The following is a 12,145-nucleotide window of genomic DNA, read 5'->3' on the forward strand; positions in this document are numbered from 1 at the left end:
TCTTCTCCTCCTCTCCTCTCAAATCCCTCGCTCCAGGCTGCACTCTCATCACACAGAGAGAGAGAGAGAGATGGAGAAAAAGAAAGAGAGAACAGAATTGATCGAGAGCCAAATACATGCAGAAAGAGAGGAAAGGAGACGGAGGGAAAGCTAAACTTAACATTGTCAGAGATGAGATGCCAAAATAAAACATTTAGGCTCATACATAATAATGTGTACATTCAGAGAGAGAGAGAGAGAGAGAGAGAGAGAGAGAGAGAGAGAGAGAGAGAGAGAGAGAGAGAGAGAGAGAGAGAGAGAGAGAGAGAGAGAGAGAGAGAGAGAGAGAGAGAGAGAGAGAGAGAGAGAGAGAGAGAGAGAGAGAGAGAGAGAGAGAGAGAGAGATAATGTTGCAGGTACAGATAGAGGAAGACAAGACAGACAGAGGGGTAATCAGATACAGTAGATACGAGTTTCATAGAGAGAATTGCGGAGTGAGAGAGGGATGGAGACTTCTAGACAGTTTGTTTTATTGCCTATTCCCCTTACGTAGTCTCTCTTGACCGGACCGGCTGACAAGTTACATTATAGATATGTGTGTCTGGACAGTTTTCTCTACAAGCCTGTGCTTTTACTATAGCTAGGACCTATACAAACTGATCCCACATCAGTTTTATACCTCACTACAGTATAATACCATAACTGAGATGTCTGTTGTCATTGGTTTCCAGGTCCGTGGGATCAAGGGGGTCTTCCTGGCCAATCAGAAGGTGGATGGCAAAGTGAGGACTCTCATCACCTATAACAAAGGCCGAGACTGGGAACCGCTAGCCCCGCCTACCACTGACATGACCGGCAAACCGGTCAACTGCAAATCAGTAAGGAACCCATGCACTGCCCACATGCAGCAGCTTTATACCCATCAATCAGCCTACACATAAGTAATTACTTCTAGGATGGAAGGCAGGAAGGATGCAGTTTTAAAGTATTAAAACGGCAAACCGTGGTCTCGTGGACATCTACAGGGCTGGATGTCTGAGTCATCATTAGCCATAGGTCCCTCAGACAGAGAAAGCCCTATTTCAAGTTGAACCATAACTCAATTTTAGAACCCCCATTACTCCGTTCTCGTTTATCTCTGCTCCCCGGTCGTCACAGCGTCGCCAGGTGACAGGTCCGAGAGACAGCTTTATGTCCTCTGACAACAACACTATCACCCCCGCGGTGCCAAGATGACACAAACGGTGTAACACTGCCAGATACAGGTGATTTGATTCAGTGATAACATCTGTACTGGGGCTAGGCCTAGCTGGAGAGGACAGCTAATGTTTTACTGTCTTATAAACCATGTAGGCTTAATAGCAGAGAGAGGGGGGGGGAGAGACAAAGCGAGAGAGAGAGAGAGAGAGAGAGAGAGAGGGGGGAGAGAGAGGGGGAGAGAGAGAGAGAGAGAGGGGGGGGTGGAGAGAGACAAAGCGAGAGACAAAGCGAGAGAGAGAGAGAGAGAGAGAGAGAGAGAGAGAGAGAGAGAGAGAGAGAGAGAGAGAGAGAGAGAGAGAGAGATGATATAGTTGGGTTACCCACATGGCTACCTACACAGTAATAACTCCAACAGAGAGACATGCCCCATAGTTCACACAACATACTGCCCCTTTAATGTCACATAACTCATGTGACCTCTTTGTCCCCTCTCCTAGCCTGACTGTCACCTCCACCTCCACCTGCGCTGGGCTGACAACCCCTACGTATCAGGGACCGTCCACACCAAAGACTCCGCCCCCGGACTCATCATGGGCGCAGGTGAGTAACCATGACAACCACTCCCCTGGCGACAGTAGTCCTTACATCATTACTGCAGTGGCCATGGTTACACTGTGACCAATCATTCTGGTTGTTTGGCTTTACCTAGAAACCCAGCATGACTCTCTGTATGTGACACCTTTATAGCATCCTGTGGGGACACTAACACTAAGACTGGGAATGTCACAGTTCCCTCAGACAGAACCCAGAAGCAGACCAGGACAAGGAGAGTTGAACGAAGGTGAGGGTTTATTACAGATTCAAAAGGTGCAGAATAATCCAGGGAACAGAGCGGGCGGCGTGGATGAGTTGTTGAGGGTGCAGTTGTTGGTCCAATGATGGCTCGGCAGCCGCCGACCATCAGGCAGAGGTAGGGTGAAGGTTCCGGACGAGTGACTGTAGATGGAACAAAAACGGAGGTAAGTAAACAATAGACCAACAAGGTACAAAACAACAAAACTAACGCTAGAAGCTCTAGGACTGATACACTGATAAACCTACTGTTCATGGCTAACGATCCGGCAGGAACTGGATGTTCGGCCAGAGCCTAAGAAGGGTGATGATGAGGACCAGGTGTGCAGATTGCTGATGGGATGCAGGTGCGGAAAACAAGAGAGCTCCCCGGGAGCGTTCCCGAACCCTCGGGAAACTGGAGATCACGAACAGGAAAAACTAGTCACCAGACAGGACCCGACTCAGACTGCCGGGATCGTTACAGTACCCCCCTCCGACGAACGCCACCGGGCGGACTTCCCGGAGCGCCAGGATGGAGGCGGTAGAAATCACTGATGAGGTCAGCATCTAGGACCTGTCGCCGCGGAATCCAACTCCTCTCTTCAGGGCCATACCCCTCCCAGTCCACGAGATACTGGAAACCCCGGCCCCGCCGTCTGGAATCCATGATGCGACGCACCGTGTAGGCAGGACCACCTCCGATCATCCGAGGAGGAGGAGGAGGAGGCGGAGGAGGCAACAGAGGACTGAGGAAGACAGGCTTGAGGCAGGAGACATGAAAGGTGGGATGGACTCTGAGCGTCCTCGGTAGTTTGAGTCGAACTGCCACTGGATTGATCACCTTCTCCACCACAAACGGACCAATGAACTTCGGTAACAACTTCCTAGACTCAGTCCGTAAAGGAAGATCCCGTGTGGCCAACCAGACCCTATCTCCGATGGTGTAGGTGGGAGCGGGGATCCGGCGACGATTCGCCTGGAGCTGATACCGGTCCGAAACTCTAAGGAGTGCCTTTCTGGCCCGATGCCAGGTCCGGTGGCAACGACGAATATGGGCCTGAACAGAAGGCACTGAGAGCTCCTTCTCCTGAGAAGGGAACAAGGGAGGTTGGTAGCCATACAGGCACTGGAAGGGAGACATACCAGTGGCAGATGTAGGGGAGAGTATTGTGGGCATACTCAACCCAAGGCAACTGAGAGACCCAGGAGGTGGGGTTGGAAGAGGCCAGGCAGCGTAGCGTGGATTCCATCTTCTGGTTGGCTCTCTCCGCCTGACCATTGGATTGGGGGTGAAAACCAGATGTGAGACTGACTGTAGCTCCAATGGCCAAACAGAAGGACTTCCAGACAGCAGAGGTAAACTGAGGGCCACGGTCGGAAACGATATCACTGGGCAACCCGTGGACCCTGAAAACCTCCCTAACCAGGATCTCGGACGTCTCCGAGGCAGAGGGAAGCTTGGCAATTGGCACAAAGTGGGCGAACTTGCTGAATCTGTCCACGATAGTCAGAACGACCGTGTTCCCCTCAGAAGCGGGCAACCCAGTGACAAAGTCCAGGGCCAGATGCGACCATGGTCGCCGGGGAATAGGAAGGGGGTGAAGTAGTCCAGAGCTGGGCCGATTGGTACTCTTATTCTGCGCACACACTGGACAGGCAGCAACATAACCCCGAGTATCCTCGGCCATGGCAGGCCACCAAAAACGTCTGCGAAGAAACGCCATCGTCCGAGCCACGCCAGGGTGACAAGCCATCTTGCTGGCGTGGGACCATTTGAGGACCGCAGGACGAACCGACTCCGGCACAAACAACCGACCGGGTGGACCGTTACCGGGACCGGGCTGCGTCCGAAGAGCCGCCATCACCTCCTCCTCAATCTTCCACCTAACAGCTCCCACGACGCAGTTCCGGGGAGAATTGTCTCGGTCTTGGACCCACTCTCCTCCGTCTTGGAGAACATCCGGGACAAGGCGTCCGCCTTGCCGTTCTTAGATCCAGGTCGGAACGTCAGGACAAACTTGAATCGTCCGAAAAACAACGCCCACCTGGCCTGGCGGGGAGTTGAGAGCGTTTAGCCGATTGCACGTAAGCAAGATTCTTGTGGTCAGTCCAGACAATAAATGGTTGCTCCGCCCCCTCCAACCAGTGGCGCCACTCCTCCAAGGCAAGTTTCACCGCGAGAAGCTCCCGGTTACCCACATCGTAATTCCTCTCCGCAGGCGAAAGGCGACAGAGTAGTAGGCGCAGGGATGGAGTTTACTGTCCGTGGAGCATCGCTGCGACAGGATGGCGCCAACTCCCACATCAGACGCGTCCACTTCAACGACGAACTGACGGGCCGTGTCCGGTTGAGAGAGAATCGGTGCGTTGGTGAATCGCCTCTTCAAATCCAGAAACGCTCGATCCGCCTCCGGATTCCACTTGAAGGTCCTGATACTGGAAGTCAAGGCAGTTAATGGAGCGGCCACACGGCTGTAATCCCGGATGAATCTGCGGTAGAAATTCGCAAACCCCAAAAATCTCTGGAGCTGCAATCTCGTACCGGGCTGGGCCCATTCCAGAACCGCTCTAACCTTCTCCTGGTCCATCCTAATCTCTCCCCTGGAGATGATGTACCCGAGAAAGGATGTCGTGTGGGCGTGAAACTCGCACTTCTCGGCCTTCACGAACAGGCGATTCTCCAACAATCGCTGCAGAACCTGCCGGACATGCTGGACGTGGTCGGAAGGTTCCTTCGAGAAGATCAGAATGTCATCCAGGTAAACAAACACAAAGAGACCGATCATATCTCTCAGGACGTCGTTCACCATACTCTGGAATACCGCTGGAGCATTGGTCAGTCCAAACGGCATCACCTGATACTCGAAGTGACCCATCGGTGTATTGAAACCCGTCAACCACTCGTCCCCCTCTCTGATCCGGACCAGGTGATACGCATTGCGTAGGTCTAGCTTGGTGAACACCGTAGCACCCTGTAAGGAGTCGAAGGCAGAACTCATCAAGGGCAGGGGATACTTGTTCTTGACCGTGATGTCATTCAACCCCCGATAATCAATACACGGTCGAAGAGAGCCATCCTTCTTACCCACAAAGAAGAATCCTGCCCCCAGGGGTGATGACGAGGGACGAACGAGACCAGCAGCTAGGGACTCCTTGATGTAGGTCTCCAACGCCTCACGTTCAGGTCGGGAGATACTGTATAACCTTCCCTTGGGGTAGACAGCTCCAGGGACCAGGTTGATGGCACAATCATATGGTCGGTGGGGAGGGAGTGACAGAGCCTTCTGCTTACTGAAAACTTCCCCCAAATCGTGATATGTCTCGGGAACCAGGGACAAATCTGGGGGTTTAGCCTCAATCACCTGACTGGGAACCGAATGGGGGCAGGCAGTCTTGAGACAGTTAGCATGACAATCAAGGCTCCAACTCGTTACCTTGCCCGTCACCCAATCGAACGTGGGATTGTGTTCCTTCAGCCAGGGGTATCCAAGGACCAGAGGAACATGGGAAGACGGCAGAATGAAGAATGAAATCATCTCAGAATGATTCCCCGACAACCGCATCTTAACCGGTTCAGTCCTCATCGTGATACGTGCCAGACTACTGCCGTTCAGAGTGGTTGCTTCAATGGCTTCCGGCAATTGCTCCTTGGAAAGCCCCAGCTGTTCCACCAACTCGGCATCAAGAAAGCTTCCATCGGCACCTGAATCGATAAAAGCGTTAAGCGCTAAGCTCTGATTCCTGTTCACAAGGGTAGCCGGGAAACGGGGTCTGACAGAGGTACTGAGAGGTTGAAACTGGCTCGCTAAAAGTCCTCCCAACTTTAGCGAGCCGGGCAGTTTGACGACCGCCGGGAACAAGTGGAGATGTAATGTCCCGAGCTACCACAGTAGAGGCAGCAGTTGGTCTTACGTCTATGTTGACGCTCCTCCTTGGTTAACCCGTGCCGCCCCACTTGCATGGGTTCAGAATCGGGAGCGCGGACCTCTCCACTAATCCATTGTGGTGGAGAATGATCGACGTGTTCTGGTCCACCACCCGACCCGACTGGGAACTGAGAAGCTGATCGATTGGACGGACCCCATTGCTTCTCCCTCCTTCGCTCTCGGACTCGATTATCCACCCGAATAGACAAGGCTACCAAGCTGTCCAGGTCACTAGGCTCCGGATAGGAGATCAACTCATCCTTGAGCTGCTCCGACAGACCCTGGTAAAAGGCCGCTTGCAGAGACTCCTCGTTCCACCCACTCTCCACCGCCAACGTCTTGAACTCGATCACGAAGTCGGCCACGCTGCGAGTTCCTTGGTGAAGCGAAAACAGGCGCCTAGCTGCGTCCCTCCCTCGGACGGAATGGTCGAAGAGCTTCCTCATCTCGGCCGTGAACCCCTGGTATGAAGCCATGCAGGGATCCTGTCGTTCCCAAACGGCTGAAGCCCACTCCAGCGCTCGACCACGCAGCAACTCAATCACAAAGGCTATCCTAGCCTTGTCTGTGGCATAAGAGTAGGGCTGTAGATCGAACACTAATCCACACTGCATAAGGAAGGAACGGCATCTTCCCAGCTCCCCCTCATATTTATCCGGCGTCGGAACCTTGGGCTCACGGAGGGACACAACTTCAGAAGCGGCAGGCGAGATGGGTGAAACCGGTAGTGGGTCCTCCACCGGACACTGGCGTTGGTTCTGGACCTCCGTCAGACCGGTAGAAAGGTTCCGAACTGACAACGCGATCTCCTGTAGTACCGTGCTATGATGGCCCAACATCTTCTCCTGCTGGGTAATGGCATGGCGAACAGAGTCCAGGTCCGCTGGGTTCATTACTGGCCGGATCGTTCTGTCACAGTTCCCTCAGACAGAACCCAGAAGCAGACCAGGACAAGGAGAGTTGAACGAAGGTGAGGGTTTATTACAGATTCAAAAGGTGCAGAATAATCCAGGGAACAGAGCGGCCGGCGTGGATGAGTTGTTGAGGGTGCAGTTGTTGGTCCAATGATGGCTCGGCAGCCGCCGACCATCAGGCAGAGGTAGGGTGAAGGTTCCGGACGAGTGACTGTAGATGGAACAAAAACGGAGGTAAGTAAACAATAGACCAACAAGGTACAAAACAACAAAACTAACGCTAGAAGCTCTAGGACTGATACACTGATAAACCTACTGTTCATGGCTAACGATCCGGCAGGAACTGGATGTTCGGCCAGAGCCTAAGAAGGGTGATGATGAGGACCAGGTGTGCAGATTGCTGATGGGATGCAGGTGCGGAAAACAAGAGAGCTCCCCGGAGCGTTCCCGAACCCTCGGGAAACTGGAGATCACGAACAGGAAAAACTAGTCACCAGACAGGACCCGACTCAGACTGCCGGGATCGTTACAGGGAACCCCTACAGTTTGCTAGTGAACAGGCGTTGGTTAGGCCTTTTAGCCTAAGTAAGCTTTAGACTACTGGTTCTAGTGAGGGATTACAGCCCCTGTCATTATTGTGAGGCAGCTCTGAGGCTGTTGTTTTGATAGCTCTCTGTGTTGCAGGACAGTGGAGCCCTCAGACAGACAGTGGAGCCCTCAGACAGACAGTGGAGCCCTCAGACAGACAGTGGAGCCCTCAGACAGACAGTGGAGCCCTCAGACAGACAGTGTGCCGCTAGACAAGGCTGGACATAATGCAGGCTTACGCCAGGCAGACACAGTAGGGGATAACTAGTAGTGGAGCTCTACACTTCACCAAGCCCACTATCCACCAAAACCTTCTCCGGACACTCTGTTATTGACAAATGCACAGTGTCTAAAGCTACAAAAAAATGCCACTCCTTCAGACAACCTGGATTTACTCTAGAAAGGTAGTGGGTTAGAGGGATGGAAGATACAGTGCCAAAGCACTCCAACCACAGAGAAGAGTTCACTCAGTCACCGCTGCTTTTATTTATTGAATACTTGGCCTTTCTGTACGGACACCCCTGGAGGAGGAGAGTTACGACAGAGTCCAGAGTGAAGTGGATAAGTGGGCTGTCTCATCCTCTGAGTGAGAACGAGCTGCCATGCCAACCCTTTTCCTTGCCTCTTTTCCCTCGTTCCCGCTGTTAAGAACGAGAGGAAAATTATCTGAAATGATTTGTCGGTGCAGGAGGCTTTGATCCAACAGAGAGCCGCCTCCTCCTTCACTGGTATTTCTCTCTCTCTCTCTCAATATTTTTTTCAATTCAATTCAATAGACTTTATTGACATGGCAAGTAAAATTACTTACATTGTCAAAGTATACATATAACAAAAATGGTGGGACCAACAGCAATAATAATAGTAGTAGTGGAAATGGGATTACCATTAACAGCAACTACAACAACAATATTAATGAGAATAACAATACATTAAAGCAATAGTAGTCGACCAATCTCAACATGACTGAGAAGACACATTACATGCTATGAAAGCCAAAACAAAACAGGAAATATTATTGACATTACATTACACTTTTTACTGGCTGTCCCTCAGGTTGTGGCAGGAGGACACATATTTGGCTGCCAAAATTGCACATTTTGGCTTTTCACCCAATAAATATTTGATTTTTTCTTCCTCTTTTATAGTTTCAAATTCTTTGTACTGAATGATAATTTTGGGAAAGAAAGATTCTCTTAGGTCTGAGTATTTGTCACAGTGTAATAGGAAATGCAGCTCTGTCTCTACCTCTCCCCGGGGGCAGAGTGAGCACAGCCTGTCCTCTCTGGGCAGCCAGGTTTGCCTGTGACGACCGGTCTCTATAGCCAGACTGTGCTCACTGAGTCTGTACCTAGTCAGTGTTTTTCTCAGTTTTCTATCAGTCACAGTGGTCAGATAGTCTGCCGCCATGTACTGTCTATTTAGAGCCAAATAGCATTGAAGTTTACTTAGATTTTTTGTGGTGTCTTTCCAATAGGTGATATATTTTTCTTTTTGCTTTGTGATGATTTGGTTGGGCCAGATTTTCTGAGTGCTGTCCTGAGGCTCTATGAGGTTGGTTTTGGTTAGTGAACTGAGCCTCAGAACCAGCTGGCTGAGGGGACTCTTCTCTTGTTTCATCTCTTGACATAGTAGAGCTGTGTGATGGAATGTTTTGGGGTCACTTGTTTTTAGATGGTTGTAAAATTTGATGGCTCTTTTTTCTATTCGAATAAGGAGGGGGTATTGGCCCAATTCTGCTCTACATGCATTATTTGGAGATTTTCTTTGCACTTGCAATACAGTCTTGCAAAACTCTGCATGCAGTATTTCGATTGGATGTTTGTCCCATTTGGTAAATTCAGTATTAGAGAGCGGACCCCATACTTCGCTGCCATATAGAGCAATTGGTTCTATAACTGATTTGAAAATTTTTAGCCAGATTCTAATTGGAATTTTGATTTTAATATTCCTTTTAATGGCATAGAATGCTCTTCTTGCTTTGTCTTTCAGCTCATTCACAGCCATGTGAAAGCTACCTGTGTTGCTGATATTTAGTCCTAGATATGTGTAATTTTTGGTGTGTTCTAATAGAACTGTGTCCAAATAGAATTTATATTTGTCATCCTGATTTCCGGACCTTTTATGGAATATCATTATATTCGTTTTTTATTTAGATTAACGGTCAGGGCCCAGGTCTGACAGAACCTGTGCAGATTATCTAGATGCTGCTGTAACCCCTCCTTAGTGGGAGACAGTAGCACCAGGTCATCTGCGTACAGCAGACACTTGATTTCAGTGTTGTGTAGGGTGAGACCAGGTGCTGCCGATTCTTCTAATGTTTTTGCCAATTCGTTAATGTAGATGTTAAATAGTGTTGGACTTATTGGGCAGCCCTGTTTCACTCCACGTCCCTGAGAGAAGAAGTCTGTTTGCTTGTTGCCGATTTTAATCGCACATTTGTTTTTAGTGTACATTGATTTAATAACATCATATGTTTTCCCTCCAATACCACTTTCTATTAGTTTGTAAAAAAGACCTTCGTGCCAAATTGAATCAAATGCTTTCTTGAAGTCTACAAAACATGAGTAGATTTTGCCTTTGTTTTGATTTACTTGTTTCTCTCTCTCTCTCTCTCTCTCTCTCTCTCTCTCTCTCTCTCTCTCTCTCTCTCTCTCTCTCTCTCTCTCTCTCTCTCTCTCTCTCTCTCTCTCTCTCTGTCTGTCTGTCTGTCTGTCTGTCTGTCTGTCTGTCTGTCTGTCTGTCTGTCTGTCTGTCTGTCTGTCTGTCTGTCTGTCTGTCTGTCTGTCTGTCTGTCTGTCAGGTAACTTGGGTTCCCAGCTGGTGGAGTATAAAGAAGAGATGTACATCACCTCTGACTGTGGGAAGACCTGGAGGCAGGTAAGTCTCAGTCTCTCTCTATCCACCTTGGGATAATGGGATAATTAACTGTGGGAGAGGAGGGCATTCAATTTTAATAATAATTTTAAAAACCTTACAGCCTACAGTGTTCAACTTTTTCTAGACATTTTATGCTCTTCTTCTATGTGTCTTATTCATGTACTGTAATCCTTTTAATTTCTTGCAGTCATCATCCTACTAACTTTTCACTTCCTGTCTCTTTCATCACTTCCTGTGATTCTCCTTCTTGTTTTCAGGTGTTTGAGGAGGAGCATCACATCCTGTTCCTGGATCATGGAGGGGTCATCGTTGCCATCAAAGACACCTCCATCCCTCTCAAAATACTTAAGTAAGCTCCTCTAACTGTCAACAAAATACTCAAGGAAGCTAAAAATAATGTGAGCCACCAATGATATGACCTTCAAAACAGACACCTGACCAAGACTAGGTCTTTCCTGTGGATCATATCTCTTCCTAGAGATTGTATCTCAACGAAGCCATAACCTTGATAAATGAAAAGGTAAGTGATAAAAAACAGTCAGCGATGATAATTGATCCTTATCATTGACTCTCATCAGCTGATGACCTTTGTCTCAACAGCCTCATCAACATCAGAAAGGTCATGTCTCATCTTTTCAACTTTATCCCCACTTCACCTCCTAAACCCAAAGCCTTTGGACTGGGCTGTAGTAGACATATTCAGGCAAGCTTTGGAAAGCTTTGGCGTTTAGGAGACACCTACCACCATCAGTGTCTGTACTCTGTGTGACCAATATTTAAGGGTAACCTCTCTCCTCATGCCCACACGAGAGAGAGAGAGAGAGAGAGAGAGAGAGAGAGAGAGAGAGAGAGAGAGAGAGAGAGAGAGAGAGAGAGAGAGAGAGAGAGAGAGAGAGAGAGAGAGAGAGAGAGAGAGAGAGAGAGAGAGAGAAATGTCACTCATCTCTGTTAGTCAAGAGCCCTCCGACGGCCCTTCAACTAAAAAGAGAGCCCTCTTCAAACCCAGAAACTGACACAAGTCCAAAATCAACATCACTTTCGGTTAGGGGCCCCTTGGAAAGCAAAAGAGTTCAACTCAAGGATGCCAATATTCTGACTTCACTTCACAGACACTTGTTAGCTAATTCGTGGCTCTGGATCACTCTAACACAAATAGCAGTGGGGTTGCTTTGGGTCATGGATTATCCCACCGCTGCCATGTTGCTTTTAATAATGGAAAAACGTAACATTCTCAGAAATGAGATGCCAAAATAAAACATTTAGGCTTATACATAATAATGTGTACATTCAGAGAGAGAGAGAGAGAGAGAGAGAGAGAGAGAGAGAGAGAGAGAGAGAGAGAGAGAGAGAGAGAGAGAGAGAGAGAGAGAGAGAGAGAGAGAGAGAGAGAGAGAGAGAGAGAGAGAGAGAAAGAGACAGACAACAGCATGATTCTACAAACAGTACAGGAATGAAATCATCAACATGTATTGGAATGTCTGTCTCTCTCATACTCTGTGTATATTATCTAATCTCTGTCTTTCTAGTGTGTTTCTCTAGTTGTACTCAAGGCTCGTTCGCACATGATTAATTGCATAGCCTGCAGACATGGGTCTGCTTTTCAATCCCACATTGATTCCTTTCCAATACACAACCATACTGATGTAATCCTGTTGATTCCGGGAGCCATAACCACAGGAGGTTAAGTCGAGCTAGCGGTTAGCTTTGTGTACTTTATCCTCAAATGTTTAAGTCCTTGCTTTAATAAACAGTTGTTAGTGCGTCTGGTGGTGCGTTTGAAGACAAACCCAGGCAGAAACAGCATGGTGACTTGCGGTCCAGGTGTTG

The 12,145-nt window shown here is 48.9% G+C and overlaps 1 protein-coding gene across 1 annotated transcript in view; it reads left to right on the top strand.

Moving 5' to 3' along the window:
- Positions 1-12,145, top strand: part of LOC121571085 (VPS10 domain-containing receptor SorCS2-like) — a 362,777-nt gene that overhangs the window by 330,797 nt on the left and 19,835 nt on the right. Inside the window, exons 10-13 of the mRNA XM_041882340.2 lie at positions 711-857; positions 1,677-1,779; positions 10,242-10,318; positions 10,576-10,667. Coding sequence (XP_041738274.2) covers positions 711-857; positions 1,677-1,779; positions 10,242-10,318; positions 10,576-10,667 — 419 coding nt within the window. The remainder of the gene's footprint in view (positions 1-710; positions 858-1,676; positions 1,780-10,241; positions 10,319-10,575; positions 10,668-12,145) is intronic.

This window comes from Coregonus clupeaformis, chromosome 8 (assembly GCF_020615455.1).
Source record: "Coregonus clupeaformis isolate EN_2021a chromosome 8, ASM2061545v1, whole genome shotgun sequence".
Lineage (NCBI taxonomy): Eukaryota > Metazoa > Chordata > Actinopteri > Salmoniformes > Salmonidae > Coregonus > Coregonus clupeaformis.